A 15,889-nucleotide genomic window follows, 5' to 3' on the forward strand; every position below is an offset into this window, starting at 1 on the left:
GACTTCCATTCTGGTCACAGTCTCCAGCTTGCCTATTGGCCAGATTTTCCTTTTGCGGTCGCAGGTTGGGACAAACATACTTTGCAGGTGCCCAGCATACCCCAGTATCTGTGGATACACACGCATACCCGCGCCCCGATGCGATAAGGTCGTAGGGACCTTCCCACTCTTTGGTGACTAAATTACACACCCGAACCTTCACTCAAGGCTTATGCATCTTGTCCAAAGCCTGTAACCAAAGATGATGGTTCAAAATGACAGGATGGTTGGAATTCTGTGGCACCGTAAGGTGATTGATGATATACAAAGCTTTTCCCAACCGACTGTGTGGGGTTTCACCCTGCATTCCCTGTTTTTGTTTTTGAAGAACCCGCTTTAGAGTACCATGTGCACTTTCTACAATGGCTTGACCAGTCGGAGAATGAGGGATACCAAACTTGTGTGACACACCCCACAACTGCAGGAACTGCGGAACCTTCTGCAAGGTGTAAGCAGGACCATTGTTAGTCTTCACAGCAGAAGGTACGCCTAGAACGGCAAAGCCCTCCCTCCAGTAGGCAATGACATCATGGGTTTTTTCTCCAGTGTGAGCAGAAGCCCACATTGCAGAGGAGAAAGTGTCAAAGAGCCGTCCAAACTTGGCAACTTGAGTGACATCAGTCTGCCAAATCTCCAAGGCCTTAAGGCCTCTGGGGTTTACCCCTGCTGGCAAAGGCGCAGCAAGTGCGTGACAGTCATCATACGACTCAACAATGTCACGGGCCTCAGTTGGTGTCAACTGAAACTGCTTCTGCAAGGTATGTGCATTCTGATGGAAAAACCTATGTGATGCCTTAGCCTGCACGAGTGTATCAAGCTGAGATGCTACCCATGCTGGGTTAACCAACTTGTCAGCCCTCACGTTACCTTCCGCTACAAGCCCTGACAAATTGGTATGACTCCTTACATGCAGAATGTGGTATGGATGAACTTGGGCTTGAATGGCACACCACAGGGTCTTCAGCAAATGAAACAAAGCAGCATTGCTGACTTCCTTCAAAACTGAATGACCCAACCGCTGTGCTATGTCGGCCACATAGGCAGAATCTGTGACCAAATCGAAAGGTTCCTGGGAAAATCTTTGAAATGCCATGACAGCAGCCCTCAATGCAACCAATTGGGCTGACCCATCCTCATGACCTCCCAGAACCTGCCACTTAGATCCATCCCTCCAAGTAACAATGGCCTTGCCTGCCCTTCCCGAACTGTCAGTAAAGACAATGGGTCCTTGGACAGGCTCCTGACTAATTTTGGGCCGCAAAGAAATTTCTGTGAATTTTGCCACTTGCAATAGCTTGTGGCTTGGCAGATGATAAGTGATCTGTCCAGAAAAGTTTTCCAGAGCACTTTGCAGAGAAATACTGTTTGCAAAATTCCAGTCAAAGTCCTCCTGCTGGACTGGGAGTACAATCTTTGTGGGATCCGCACCCATTAATTGCAAACACCATTGTCGACATTTGATTATCAAATGAGCGATCAGCTCAAACAGTGCAGTTGCTGTCTTCTGTGGCTGATGGGGCAGGAAGACCCATTCTAAAACATGCAAGAAATTGGATCATTTTTCATTCCATTGACCAATGATGCCTGTGGGATGCAAATCAGGAGTGGTAATGAAGACAGTGATATCAACGGAGGGGTCAATGCAATAAACTTGGCAAGCAGAAACAGCTTGCTGAACCTCCTCCAGCACCTGACGTGCCTCAGGGGTCAATGTGTGAGGAGACTTCAAATCAGAGTCTCCCTTTAACAAATCAAACAAAGGAGACAGTTGTGTCGTGGTCAGTCCCAGATATGGACGCAACCAATTGATGACACCCACCAACTTCTGGGAATCATTCAGTGTCTTCCCTGAATGTACAAATAGCACCTCTTGGTGTTGGACCGTTCGTTCCAAAATTTTGACTCCCAAATATTTCCAAGGAGGTTGTTGCTGAACCTTTTGTGGAGCCACCTGCAGCCCATGAGAATGCAAAGCGTTGATCAGCTGAGGCTGTATCCTCAGCAATTCATCCTGGTGGGATGCAGCCACCAATATGTCATCCATATAGTGATAAAAATGAGTATCAGGAAACTGCTTGTGATCTCTAGACAAGGCTCGGGCCACATACCATTGGCATATGGCTGGCAAGTTGCGACAACCCTGGGGAAGAACCCTCCATTGATATCGTTGTGCGGGCTCAGCACTGTTGATAGCTGGCACTGAGAAGGCAATTTTCGGTCTGCAATTGGGATGCAAAGAAGCAATCCTTCAGATCCACAATGAGAACTGGCCAATCTGCAGGAAGCATGGTGGGAGACAGCATACCAGCTTGCAACATCCCCGTGCTTTCCATCATGGCATTAACTTTCCAGAGGTCTTGTAACAACCTCCATTTCCCAGATTTCTTTTTGATGCAGAAGACAGGAGTGTTCCAGGGACTGGTAGAAGACTCAAGATGACCCTGGTCCAACTGCTCCTGAATTAAATCATGAAGGGCTACTATTTTATCTTGAGGAAGGGGCCACTGGTTCTCCCAAACACGTTTCTCCACCAGCCGCCATATAGAGGGTGTGGGACACTCTACACCTTTCATTGCAGTGACCCTCATCAAAAGTCCATCCCAATGCGCACTCCCCATGCAGCCAGAACATCCCTCCCGTAGAGATTGACACGAGTTTCAGCTGTGACATGAAGCCAAACCATGGCTCTCCATCCCTCTGGGTTCGTGATCATCACAGGCCTCTGGCTCACGTAGCATTACGCTGTTCCTGCCAATCCTGTGACAGACGTTTGCACCGAATCCAATGGCCACTCCGGGGGCCACATGGCTAGGGAGAGAATTGTGATGTCTGCACCGGTGTCCAGGAGCCCATGAAGGCGGATCTCTGATGGTGTCACACCAGGGATGGACAGGGCACACACTTTCTCAGGATGATCTTTGGTCAGGACAGCGGTGCAGTGAACCTGAGGTGGTCCAGTGGATCTGAAAACCTCCGTTTCCTCACAACCGGTTCTCTGCTCTGTGAACAGAAGACTTAAAAGGCACAAGTTGAGCAATTCTGGTCTTTTCAGGAATAGTGACAGGGGGGTTGGGTGTGGAAACCATGGCATAAATTTGTCCTGTGAAATCTTCATCAATGGGTCCCAGATGCACCATGATACCCTGGGCGGTGGCACTAGATGTCCCCATGAGGAAAGTACTCATGCCTCCACCCACAGGACCAAAGGCATCCAGAGGAACTTTGTGCACTCCGCAAGAGTCTAAGACAACTGTTGCTGCTGTGCAGACATTGAGACCTGCTGAGCCGCAGGTGCTGGCTGTAAGCCAGCCAAGCAGACCTCCATCGGTTCTGGAGCCTGGAAATAATTTTGTGTCTGAGTGCATATTCCCTTTGCACTTTGCCTCCCATTTCCCGAGCTTGACAAAGGCTGACCATTAGCATGGACTTTCACCTTACAGACATTCGAGGTATGATTTGGTTCTCCACACCAACTGCAGAAAAAGGAGACAGTTGTCCCCCTCTGTACTTTCTTCCCCTGTTTCTTGCTGGCCTGATCCTTCCCCTGCTTTTGCTGTCTGCCCTGCAGCCCGGTCCAGGCTGGCCACAGAGCAGTAGCCACGGCAGCCACCTTATAACCTGTGGCGCCTACCTTTGCACAGGCCTCTGCCATTTGTGATACAGGAGGACCACCAGGAAGGGCCTCAATGATCCTTCTGCACTTGGCATTGCAGTTAGTTCTCGCAAGGTATTTGCGCACAAGCTGCCTTGTATTGAAGTCCTCCACCTGCCTCTCAACAGAGGCAGTTAACGTCTCTGCAAATTGCAGAAAGGATTCGTGTGTTCCCTGGGTAACAGCCGCAAAGGACTCCTTTGGTGCAGCCATTTCTATGGTTTGAACCAATGCTGCCATGGCCATTCTGTGGCACTGATTGAACACTAGATAGTCAAAGGCAACCTGCCTTTGAAGATCAGCAAAATTACCTATACCCATCAGCACATCAGTTCCAATCACATGCCTGGGATCCTGCTGACTCAACACAGTATTCTGCGCTATGACTCTGTCTGCCAAGTGAGTCCGTTTGTATTCAAAGATCTCGTATTCAACAGGCCGAAAAAGAACATGAGCCAAGCACTGGATATCATAGGGTGTCAATGGATCAGCATCAAGAGTTTGAAGCACCTGCATGACTTCAGCAGACACCAGCCCATATTTTCCAACCTTTTCCTGAAGCTTGCTCATGGCTTTCCACGGTAAAGGTTGATGGGTGTTATGATTTGCTCCCTGAAGTACAGGGAAAGCCTGATGTCCTGGGGAGGCTGCTGCATCTGCTAAATCTCGTCCCGTGGACTCCACAGGAACAGGGCCAGATGCCTGACTGGGGGATACTTCAGCATTACCAGAGACCAACAACAGTGGTCTCTGCAGTAGCAGCAAGGCTAGAGAATTCATCTCCACCCTCCAAGGGGCGATGTGCTGAGTCACAAGCGACCATCTCCTCAACTTTGTTCTTTACATCATCATAAAATCGCGTGTGGTCCTTCGGACGCACAGTCACCTGACATGAGGATAGGGTCCACAAGCCAGCTGAGGAAGACCCACCAGCTCGGGACCCCCTGCTTCAGGAAGACACCAGCCTCATAACGGCCGTGTATCCACCGGTGCCAAAGGTGAACACCGCAGGGCTTGCACTCTCCGGTGCCGCCCTCGTCGCCGGGGGGTCATGCGACTCCGACGTGGGGCGGAGCGGGCCCGGCTTGGAGCCTCCCTCCCCTAGGATGAGGAGGGAGCCGGACGCAGGGAGGGGCGTAGCCTGCGAAGTTGCAGCTCTCTTTCGCTGCTGCCGAAGGCTCGGGCAACCAGGAAGGGAGAGTGGAGGAAGCCTCAGGGCTGGCGGGACGCAGCGCAGATAGAGGCACGGCCAGCGGACCTGCGGCACCGCCTCGCTCTGCTGTCAAAGGCTCCGCCGCTAGCGAGACCGGCTTCTCAGGCCGCTCGGGGGTGGGGAGAAGCCGGGAGGGGCGGGGCTCAGTGCCAGACCATCCGAGTCTGGTCCAGCGCCTGTGCCGCGAGCAGCGCCACCCGCCACGCCCGGCGGGGCCAGGACAGGGAGGGGCGCGGACGGGACTGCCCCCCAGTAGAGTCCCGCCTGTGGCACAACGCATAGCGGGCGCCGCTCGCTCCCGAACTGAGTGAGGAAGGTGGCCCGCCCACAGAACCGGGTCCGATAGGTCTGTTAAAACGCCGTTTTTCTCCTCCGGAGCTCCAAGGCAATATTTCGTAACAACGCCACAGGTCGGACATTGCGCCGTCACCGAATCCGTGTCCAGCAGAGCAGCGGGCAATGCCTGCGATCCCGTGCCTCGCCCTAACGCCGGAAAGGCGCAGGGAGAGCGAGACTGCGCCCCGCTCTCCCGCCTCCCAGGCTCGGGGCGGGGCGGAGTAGGCGCAGCCGTCTCCACGGGACCGTCAGAGAACCCCAGGTCCCCTCCCATTTGCTGATTGGTCGAAACCAGCGTACCGGGGGCCGCATCAACCCTCGGGGAACCGATCTCATGATCGGGGGTGGGAGCCTTCTCCCTCTCAGCGCCCTGGGGGGCAAGGGAGAGTTCCTTCTCGGCTTCTGAGAGAGGCAGTTGCTCCCCCTCAGGCCTCACTGTCCAAGCCAGGACAGATTCCCTGCTGAGTTAGGAGAGGATGATGCACAACAACCTGTTGTTAGAGAATAGCAACATCTCCAAAACAGCATCAATTCGGTCACGTCTGCATTGAATACTGCAGACAGAGTCAGGATCATATATTCACCCAACTTGCCCCAAATCTCTGTAGAGAATGTTTTCTCAGGGCTACCGAAAAATCTGTGATGCTTTCCATAAAAATACAATATCTGAAATTCATTCTTCGAAACGAAAACTTGCTTTTTTTCAATCAAGTTTATCCAAAATTCAAAAACCACCGTATCTGCTGCAGAAGACGCAGAAGCTAGCATTTTTTCAATCTTACGGGGGGGGGGGGGGGGGTTAACTTCATGGGGGGGAACTTCCCATACCTGCACGAAACACAGACTACAGTTCCACACACGGTCGCTAGAGGACACGAGTAAATACTCTCAGATTTGACTCCACAAGATGAAGGCTGAAGAAAGAACTTTATTATTTACAAAGATCTTGCTTTTATAGATTTTGAAGAATGATCAGGGATTGGAGCACAAGGTTACCATCTCTCCATCCCACTGGCCAAGCTAGAAGTCCATCAGTTGACTATCATCAGAAAGGACTGTGGAAAACAAGATGTTTACATTACAGGCTGTGGGAAAATTCAGTCACAGAGCTGTAAACATCTCACAAAAGCTCACATAATATGGCAACATATATATATGTGTGTGTGTGTGTGTTTGTATATATATATATATGGATTTAGGCATGATACAGATGGTATAGAATAAGGGGTGGATAATGTCCTGGTCTTGACCAGGACAGGTTTAATTTTTGCAGTAGCCAGGAGAGGCATGGCTAGGACACAGGTTATTCTATACCACCTCGTTTCAGTTTTTGGGGATGGGGAAGGGCTTCCTTCTGGTTTGGATTGCATGGTGGAAGGAGCAGGTGGGCACTTTTGGGGTTTCTGTGAGGGGGAGGTTTGAACAATCATATGTGACTTTTTTTTCCTGTGGGTTTGGGTTTTTTTTTTTCCTTTTCTTGTACACTGTTTTTAGTATTGTTGCTGTTACTGTTCATTGTCTTATTTCACTGCTGTTTTCAGTAAATTGTTTTTATCTCAGTCTCTCAGTCTGTGATCTTCACCTTTTGTGCCTCCAGTCCTCTTCAGCCTGCTGCAGGGGAGAAGGCAAGGGGGTGTGGTCTAGTGGTGTATGGTTTGAAGTGTTTCAGTTGGAACATTAAATTGGGGAATACCATTCCTAACCCACTACAGTGTCCTTGGTATCAGATACTTTTTTTTTTATGTTCTGTCCCCATTCAGTTCTGTATATTGTTTTTCTGTTTCACTAAAAAATGGAAAAAAATATTTTAAATATACTATTATAAATTGGCATATTCTGAAAATTTTGAGAAAGTTTCAAATAAAGGACACTGCTACTTTTTGAAGAACTGTTGGTGCCTAAGGAAATGCAATAGATCTCAGCAGAAAGCAGTTTGAGATAGTATCTCTAAAATGCGGGAGCTCAGGCTTTCTGGACAACCAACCAATATGATTAAGCAGAAGCCATTTATTGTTTAGATTAAGCTATATTCATACATTCTACGACTACTTGTTCATGCAATCACACATTATTTGATAGGATCCTCTATCTTGTCCACACATACAGCATGAGGAGATATGATTGGTTACAGTCCATTGCTTCATGGGCTTCCTTTATCTAATTCTTGCATTCTGATATTCTGCTTCTCAGGCTCTTCTTTCTTAATTTAGTGCTGTTTCTGTCTCAGTAACTTTGATGAATTCCAAGGAGTTCTGAGAAAAATAACTACAGGTGGTTTGGCTGGGGCACACTGTGATCTAAGCGGTTCAACTACATGGAAACACTCAAATGAGGTTTTAGAATGAAAAAGGAACACAGAGCTTTGTCTGTAATGCATCATTTTAAAAGAGGTAATCTTCCTTAATATCATGCTATTATTTGAGATAATTCTGAGCAAACCAGTTTCTTTTTGAGCAATTTCAGTATTTCCTAACAAAGACTTCACTTAAGTTTTGAATTTTCTTTTTTTTTTAATTATGTCTAAGCAAAAACTTCAGTGGTATCAGACAAAATAATGATCTGTAAGATGCTCCACCTCCAATTCCAAAAGATGTAACTACTTGGAATGTTAGTAGTTCATTTTTTAAAAGATAAATAAAATACCGTTTTCTTGCCTTAGATTTAGGGAATTTGTTAACTCAATGTGAACAGCATGTGGTGGTACAGAACAGATGCAGCTGTTGAAAAGCTGCACTGACATCTGTAAATGCATATAGGAATTTTCCAGCACATTACTATGGCTTGCATTAATTCTTGATTATGGCAATCAAAAGGAAGTGAGGTGGAGTCAGAATTCCAAGTTACGCTTGGACTTAATTGAAAGCCTATTATGCACCATTGAGCACTAAAAAATACTTTCAGTCTCAGGATACAGAGGTAAAATTTATAATGTAAGAGAGGACAGATTAATTTAATTAAAAATTACAGTTCTCTAAAGGTAATTTCCTTAGGGCTAAAATTAATTCAATTTAAAGTTAAAAATAATTTAAATTTTTAATTATTTAATTTGAAGTTAATCTAGGTTAAATCCAAGGCTGGTACTTTGAATTACAAAGTAGAAAGAAGGAGGAACTCCTTCTCTCATTTGGCATTTTTATGAATGAGGTTATGTAAAAGACAGTACATTTTGCATAAATCCAACAACTGTGCAAAGCCAAAACTTAAATTGTTGATGAATGTATATAAACTTAAAGAAGCTCTTTTCAACTATTTCTGCTTACATAATACAATTAAATGGAACTATCACAGTTGCTTTCATACCAATACTACATTTTAGAGCAGGTTCTAATATCTCTCATCAGAGCTCTCTTAATTCTGTTCTGTCGATTTTTCACTTCTGGGCAAACTTTTTCATCCTCTATGATCGTGTTTTGCCTTTACAGAGTTGCTTGGCATACTGGAGACTGAGCATTTGTTTGACTCAAGCAATTAAACTGTTACTCATACCTTACATTTTGGTAATTAAAGTAATGAAGTGATGCTGGTAGTTGTGTTGGACTAAAAGGAAATAGACCCCGTTAATAGACAGGGGTGTGTACACAGTGTTCCTTTTAGTGCATGTAAAGCACTGTCTAAAAAAAGAAGCAAGTACTATTTTACATGGTATTACCAATATACTGTAGGGGATTCTCTTAAACAAACAAACCTCCTTGCTTTCAGATAAAATAGAGATTACATGCATAGAGAATCTGCCAGCCCTTATAATGGGTTAGGAATATGTGATTTGCATACAGAATACTTGAAAACAAAACGTATCAAGTATATGGGCTGAAATATTTCAGAAGTTGTCCTGTGTGCCAGGTCCGTGCTGATTAACTTCTGGAATTTAGGATATCATGGGGTTACTATAACGAAGGCTAGACAGTAACATCTTATGTTAGATTTATCAAATTCTGTAGTGAGAAGAATTTTGTAACTATGTTTTAATTCCAACTTTCAGAAGCATCCCTTGTAAGCTCCTACATCTTTCATGCATTATTTCATTTGAATAACTCTATGCTCTTCAATTGTTTGGCATTTTCTATCTAGGATACTTTTCTTATTCTGACTTTTATTTAAGTGGTATTTGTTTTCTTTTCAATGCATTTCAGTAATATCTGCTTTATCATAAAATCCTGATATAATCAGGATAATATAACAAAATTTTCAGTCCTGTGACTAAAGTTGCCAAAATTTTTACATATTCCTGTAAGAATGATGAGTGCCTTGTATTACAGAAGACTCAGAGAGGTTTAGTCTAAGGGAAGCTGGTGTTAGAGAATAGGTATAGTGTTCACTTTTAGCTACTGAAATTCATACTATATGTTTTTGTAGAGTTCTGTGTTCAAGCCAAGGTGTCAAAATTACTATCAGCTTCCTGCAGTAACTTAAAATAAGATCCTGTCACACTAGAGCACGTTTTTTACAAGTCCTAAAAATAGATATAATCAGCTTGTAGGCTTGCTTTGAAAAAGTCCTCATATCTTCAGTTATTTTGAAAATGGGTGTTCTGGAATTCATTAATTTGATAGGGAATAAGTCTGTATACAGGTCAGCGTTTCAATATTGTACTGCCAGATATTGTGCGTCTGGCTTATAACCTACTGATAGGTGACTGATAATGATGAAAATAGTGATTATTGTTTTTTACATATCTAGAAGTATCCTTGGGCCTGTGTAATTTTAAATGATTGAATAATACATACCCTGGTTCTTCCAACATCAGAGATGTCTACAATAAATTGTGTTGTAGCTGCTTTAATTAGCAGCTAATATATACACACATTTTTTCAGAACTGTAAGAAAATATGTTCTGACATGGAATGTTGCTCTGTCTTCCTAGATGAAATGTTATCACAAAAAATACAGGTCAGCTACTCGTGATGTCATTTTTCGCCTTCAGTTTCACACGGGAGCTATTCAAGGACATGGCTTGGTGTTTGGCAAAGAAGATTTAGATAAAGCCAACAAAGGTACTTGTCTTCTGTGGTTGGTTGGATGTGTATATGTGTAGGTGTGCAAGCATATGTATGTGATGATCTGATGATCTTCAGCACCTGTTTTCAAAAGGATTCTTTTTTTTTTTTCCCCTTTCTTATTTTTGGGGAAAGGGAGACTACTTTGAGTTAAATTGTGGTGTGTAACACTAGTAAAACCCTAATGACAGGAAAAGCTCTTCAAGAGAGTTAACTTGTCAGAATAATTTAGACACTCTTACGTAGTCCATATCACTTTCTCTCACATTTATAAAAACAACAGACATTCCTACTGAAAGCAGTAAGCTGAGCTAAATCATTCACTTTTCTGGCTAGTGAAAACCGTCATAAAGTCTGATAAAGTGTATGTGACATAGTCTGAGTCTTTTAATATGCTTCAGAATATCAAAGAATGAACACAAAGTTTTCAGACAGACTTTAAAATGTGTTTCACTGGTTCTCATATTTTCCAAATCATATAGTCAGTTTTAGTGTTTATATGCAGGACTGGAACTTCCTCAGCCTATGTTACTAGCAAACTAAAATCAAACATATTTTCCTGCGACATAAAACATAAGGCTACCAAAAGTTTTGTGGTCAAGTATTTGTGGTTTAGCCAATATGGGGAACAATTTTAATTTTCCTGGGTGTGTTTTCTTTATAAGCCACATCTGTCTAATGTCTAGAGAGGGGGTTAGGAACTGTACATCTCTTCTGCTTTTGACTGTTCTAGAAAGGAAGAAAAACTCCAGCTGGCATTTATGTGGTCTTTTCTGGAGAATGTGTGGCACAAAGAATGTGGCTTTTAGAAGCAGACCACTAAGTTGCAAGCAGGAAGAAAAGAGTGATGATGGTACATGTATAGACTGCTATAGAGAATCCTGATTTCTGAGTGCTCTGAAAGTGCTCTCCTGGGAAACATCTTGCTGAAATCCTGTCCTTTGTTCTCAGATGACCGTTTCCCTGATTACAGCAAGGTGGAATTAGTGTTTTCAGGAACTCCAGAGAAAATTCAAGGTGAGCATAGAGAACCAAAAATATGCTTAATTTGAAAATAAATCATATTCAAATATGCATTTTAAAAAAATGAACCCATTTTTCCTTTTATTCCACTTCTCTTGTGAAAAATCTTTTTCATTAAAATGTATTAGTTACTGGTTTAAATTTGAAAAAGTTAATAAAGATTCTGCATTTATATCAGCATAGAAGTCACCAGATTTTGTTTTAAAGCTATACCAGAACACTTGCTACAACTACTAGAAAACATTTGTGTATCTGTGTAGAACATAGATAGTAGGTGGTTTGGCTCAGCATAAGTGACAGCAATGGCCTACCCCATAACCTTTTTTGGATGTTGTCATAATTGATTATTCTTGCAGTATTGAAGTTTAGACTGTCTTCAATTTAGCATAAAGAGATATACAGCTCTAGGTTTCTTGGAAATGCTTCTGCTTTGAAGTTGGCTTGTAAGATATTCTGCATGCTTCCAAAATTTTGTTTTAATGTGTTTAAGATTATTGCAGTAAGAATTTAAGATTATGCAAATCATTGCAGTTTAATTGTTAATGAATGTGTTCTTAGTAATGTTATGGTGTCCTAAACAGTATGGATTCTGCCTAAGACTGATTGAAAACCAAATACTCTTAACTGTCTATCTCATACATATTCCCATTCAGTGTCCTCACTGTCCTGTGAATTGCATATTTTCCTCCTTTTTTTCCCACGAGTTTGATAATTTAGAAAATTTTGGCCTCACCCACTAAGAAGTTGTATTCTGTCTAACTGAGCACAAAAAACTCACTTAGCCTGTTAAAAAACCATAAAAGAAAACCAGTTTTATAAATGAATTTGTCTAGCTTGTTCTATATGTTTCTGGATAGTAAATGCTTGAAGACAGGCCAGTTGACATGTCTAAAAAAGGACCAAGATTTTTTCCCAGTTTCCCTTCCTTAGATGACAAATGAGAGGTGTAGGTTTTTTTAATAGACTCCAAGCTGTTGGAAAATAAGGTTTTAAGTAATTGGATATTTGTATTCAGTTGCTGCCTGAGGAATTAACTAGGAAGAGCAGCTCATCTTTGTTACTGAACAAGTTATATTTCTGTAAGAAGTCTTCGCAGTAGTCTGGGAAGATGTGGAAAAATTCTTTAACTTTAGTACAACAGTATAATCCCTATATTTGCGGTTATTGCTTAGTTTTACACCATACAGTGCTTAATACAAATACCAGAGACTAATGGGACCTTGTGTTAATTCTCCGCATCTGTGACTAACAAGTCTTGTACCAGCTAATGCTTCCTTATTTATTTATATTAGTTTATATTAGATTAATATGTACTAGCAGAGATCTTAGTTTTGAGAACAAGGATCGTATATCAGAACAAAGAATGATAAGTGAAGTACATTGTGACATCAGCACATGTTTGAAATACTCTCAAAGTGAAAAGATTAATAAGAAAATCTGGAACCATATCCAAATAAGTCCACAGAAATAATTAGCATATATGCATGTATTCACGAAGTGTGATGAGTATGTATTTGTTTCAGGAATATAACCTGGTCTGTTAGGTTACTGGGGGTACATGCTTTGAGGAGAAATCCCATGCAGCCAGCGCTGCTAGTAACATTGGCTCCTAACCTATGAATTAGCTGGAGAGTTTATTTCCCGATTTTTGATGACACCTTGAAATACTTATTTACAATTTCTGCAAAATGAGTTTTCCACATCTGAAAATATTATGGAATTACAGAGTAACTACAGAGTGTCTCTAGTCCATCCTCCTGCTGAAACCAGGCTCATTTGTGAGATCAGACCAGTTTGCCTAGAGCTTTGTCCTGTCAAATCATGGAAAGCTTCAGACAAAGACATCACAGCCTCAGTGGGTGGACTACTTAAATGCCTGTCTGTCCTCACAGTGGAATTATTTTTTCCTTATGTTGACTCTAAATTTATAGATTCAAATTTTGCCTGTTTTTTTTCCTTCTGCCTTGCTCCAACCTGGCTGTCTCCTCTACAGCCTTCAGGAGGCTGCTGTCATCTCCTTGTCAAGACCATCCCATCTCCAGACTGAAGAAGCTCTGACCCCTCAGCCTTTCCTCACAGGGAAAGTCTTTCAGTCCTGACCACCCTGGTCATGCTCCCCTGGATTTGCATCAATTTATTCATATCATTCTTGTATTCTGTAGTTTGAAGCTGGACACAGTATTCTAGAACATAACTGACTGTAATATTTTTAAGAAAGAATGCAGTTGCCAAGAGTGTATCTCTGAATATTTAATGCTAAAGTTCATAAATCTGCCTTGTGACAAATGTCATCACAGAAACTCTCTACAGACGGCTTTTTCCATAAAGGTACAGGATCATAGCACATAAAGTACAGGATCTTGTCCTAATTGTAACTATCTTTGTTTTAAAAGTCACAGTATGTGTATAATACTGTTGCTTTAGAAAAATTTACAGTAGAACTTGCTTTGTAGACACAGCCAAAGGTTTGATAACTGAGGATTTCTTTGTTCCCTAATCTAGATAGAAGAGAAAAGACAGTCTGTTTGATTTGTGTCAGTATCAAAGCCAAGTTCAATGTCACGAATTCTTGATGCCTGTGCTCTGCTTTTGAATCACTGGACTATGCCTAAATTCTTCACTGTATCCATTTAAAACCTGAACGTTATTTAATACCTTGTTAAGGGCACAGAAACATGGGTTTCTGCTGAAAAATCCAGGTGTATTCAGCAGAGCATACTTAAATGCAGCAAAACACATTGAAAGCCAGCTGTCTAGTCTCAGATTCTGCAGAACTGTCACCTTTGGAAAACTGGAAGGGACATGAAGTCAGACTTTTCAACTCGCCCTGTTCATCCTTAGAGATAAATTGCTCTGGTATCAATGATAATCTATATGAATCGGAATCTATATGAAATCTGTAACAAAGTCTAGTTTTATCATTCCTTTAGATCATATCCTGATAGATACTCATGGTTTCATTCTTAAAAGCTCTTTATCATGGCTGACCCTCTAGGGTTGTGTGGATCACATGTGTTAATTGTATTTAGGGACTGATCCAAGTTATCAGCCTACATCATAACCAAAAAGCTCAACATAAAATTCTCTAAATAATAAATTAAGCGCTTTTTAAAAAGTGTTTTATTTAACCTTTCTTCCCCTCTTGCTGCTTCTTATATTTCAGAATAGGGTGTTGCCATTCAGGGAGCAAATGTCTGTCAGAAGGCTACATAAATACATCCGGGTATGTATATAATTACATATGTGACTGACAATTTTTGGTCTCAAACATGTTTCATTTTAGGATGTGAACACCTTCAGAATGATCATGGAGTAATCATTGATTACAATACATCAGACCCACTAATACGCTGGGATTCCTATGAAAATATGAGCCCTGATGGGGAAGGTGAGTAATTTTGTAACATCAGACTATTTTGTCGCATTAGAAAAGAGCAAACCCTTTTGCAACTCTTCCAGAGTGTTTTAGAGAAGAAAGGAGACCTGATTGGCTTGAAGCTAATGCCACGTTACTGATGTGTGAAGTAGCTGTCTACCTTTCCCTATTTAGCATTAGTGGTTCTAATTTAGGAAAGAAAGCTGTGGTAGTTGAGATCCCTGTCAATACACAGAATGAGCTGAAACACAACTGATTGATACAAGTTACTTTATTACTTGTAAATTTACCCAAGGACATTTCTTTTTTGATCAAAAGTTTCTAGTTGGAATTCTGATATAGAATTTTAAGAAAAATAAAATCATATGGTGAGTTTGTAGCTTTTGGTTTCTATGTTATCTGGAATATTTCAAAACGTGCACTAGGCTGTTAATAACAAAAGAGTAAAGGTTGTGCCTATTTTCATATCTTCCTTCATAACTGTACCTGTTTTCAGGTTTTTTTAGATTTCTTTTTCTGTAATCAGATGGCATATACAAAAGATGAAAACCCCCAGTAGCTGCCTTCAGATTCTGACTCCTATGTGAATGCTCTCCTGATGTTTTGCTTGAGTGAATGCTGTGCTTTTAATGGATGTATCTTTCATGTAAGGACTCAGAATGTTAAACCTGTGGCTGCACACCTCAGTGCACATGCAAGCCTGAGATAAGGTATTGAATAGATACCAAAGTTCTTGTTTTTACAACTCACCTGTTTTCAAATGAGAGACACATGAAGCTAGGATACTTAGTTAGCTGCTCTCTAGGTTCAGTTTGAATTGATTTTTATAATCTGGATTTAGCACTGACCATCTAATGACCACATCAGTGAGGGCAGAAACTTACTGAGAGCTTGACCTTTTTCCACTGCCTCACTCTTGTAATAGGAGCATTTCCTAATGCACAGCAGACTCTAATCTGCAGAAAACTGCGGGAACAGAGAGGGTGGAAAGAGAACAGTCATTGCATGTGGCAGGTAGATCGCTCCATATGGCATCATCAGAGTTGGATGAGACTGTGCAGTGTATTTTAAAAGGAGTAACCAGAGAGAATCTTCACTGGAGGTGATTTCTTAATTCCTACACATGATGTTTCCATATAATTTATGATTCCTTTCCCTTCCTCCACCTGTCATCCTTTCCCCTTTGCTTTGTATATACCTAGCCCTCAACAAGCAATACACTGATGTTAAATATTTTTTAATTGTGGAGACTGGTT

At 42.1% G+C, this 15,889-nt stretch overlaps 1 protein-coding gene across 4 annotated transcripts in view; it reads left to right on the forward strand.

Moving 5' to 3' along the window:
- Nucleotides 1-15,889, forward strand: part of TNS3 (tensin 3) — a 238,915-nt gene that overhangs the window by 111,975 nt on the left and 111,051 nt on the right. For all 4 annotated transcript variants that reach the window (XM_040081081.1, XM_040081145.2, XM_040081154.2 and 1 more), the window contains 3 exons: nt 10,102-10,231; nt 11,186-11,251; nt 14,541-14,645. In XM_040081081.1, the coding sequence (XP_039937015.1) occupies nt 10,102-10,231; nt 11,186-11,251; nt 14,541-14,645 (301 nt within the window). The remainder of the gene's footprint in view (nt 1-10,101; nt 10,232-11,185; nt 11,252-14,540; nt 14,646-15,889) is intronic.

The sequence above is a fragment of the Hirundo rustica genome, chromosome 1, assembly GCF_015227805.2.
Source record: "Hirundo rustica isolate bHirRus1 chromosome 1, bHirRus1.pri.v3, whole genome shotgun sequence".
Taxonomy (NCBI): domain Eukaryota; kingdom Metazoa; phylum Chordata; class Aves; order Passeriformes; family Hirundinidae; genus Hirundo; species Hirundo rustica.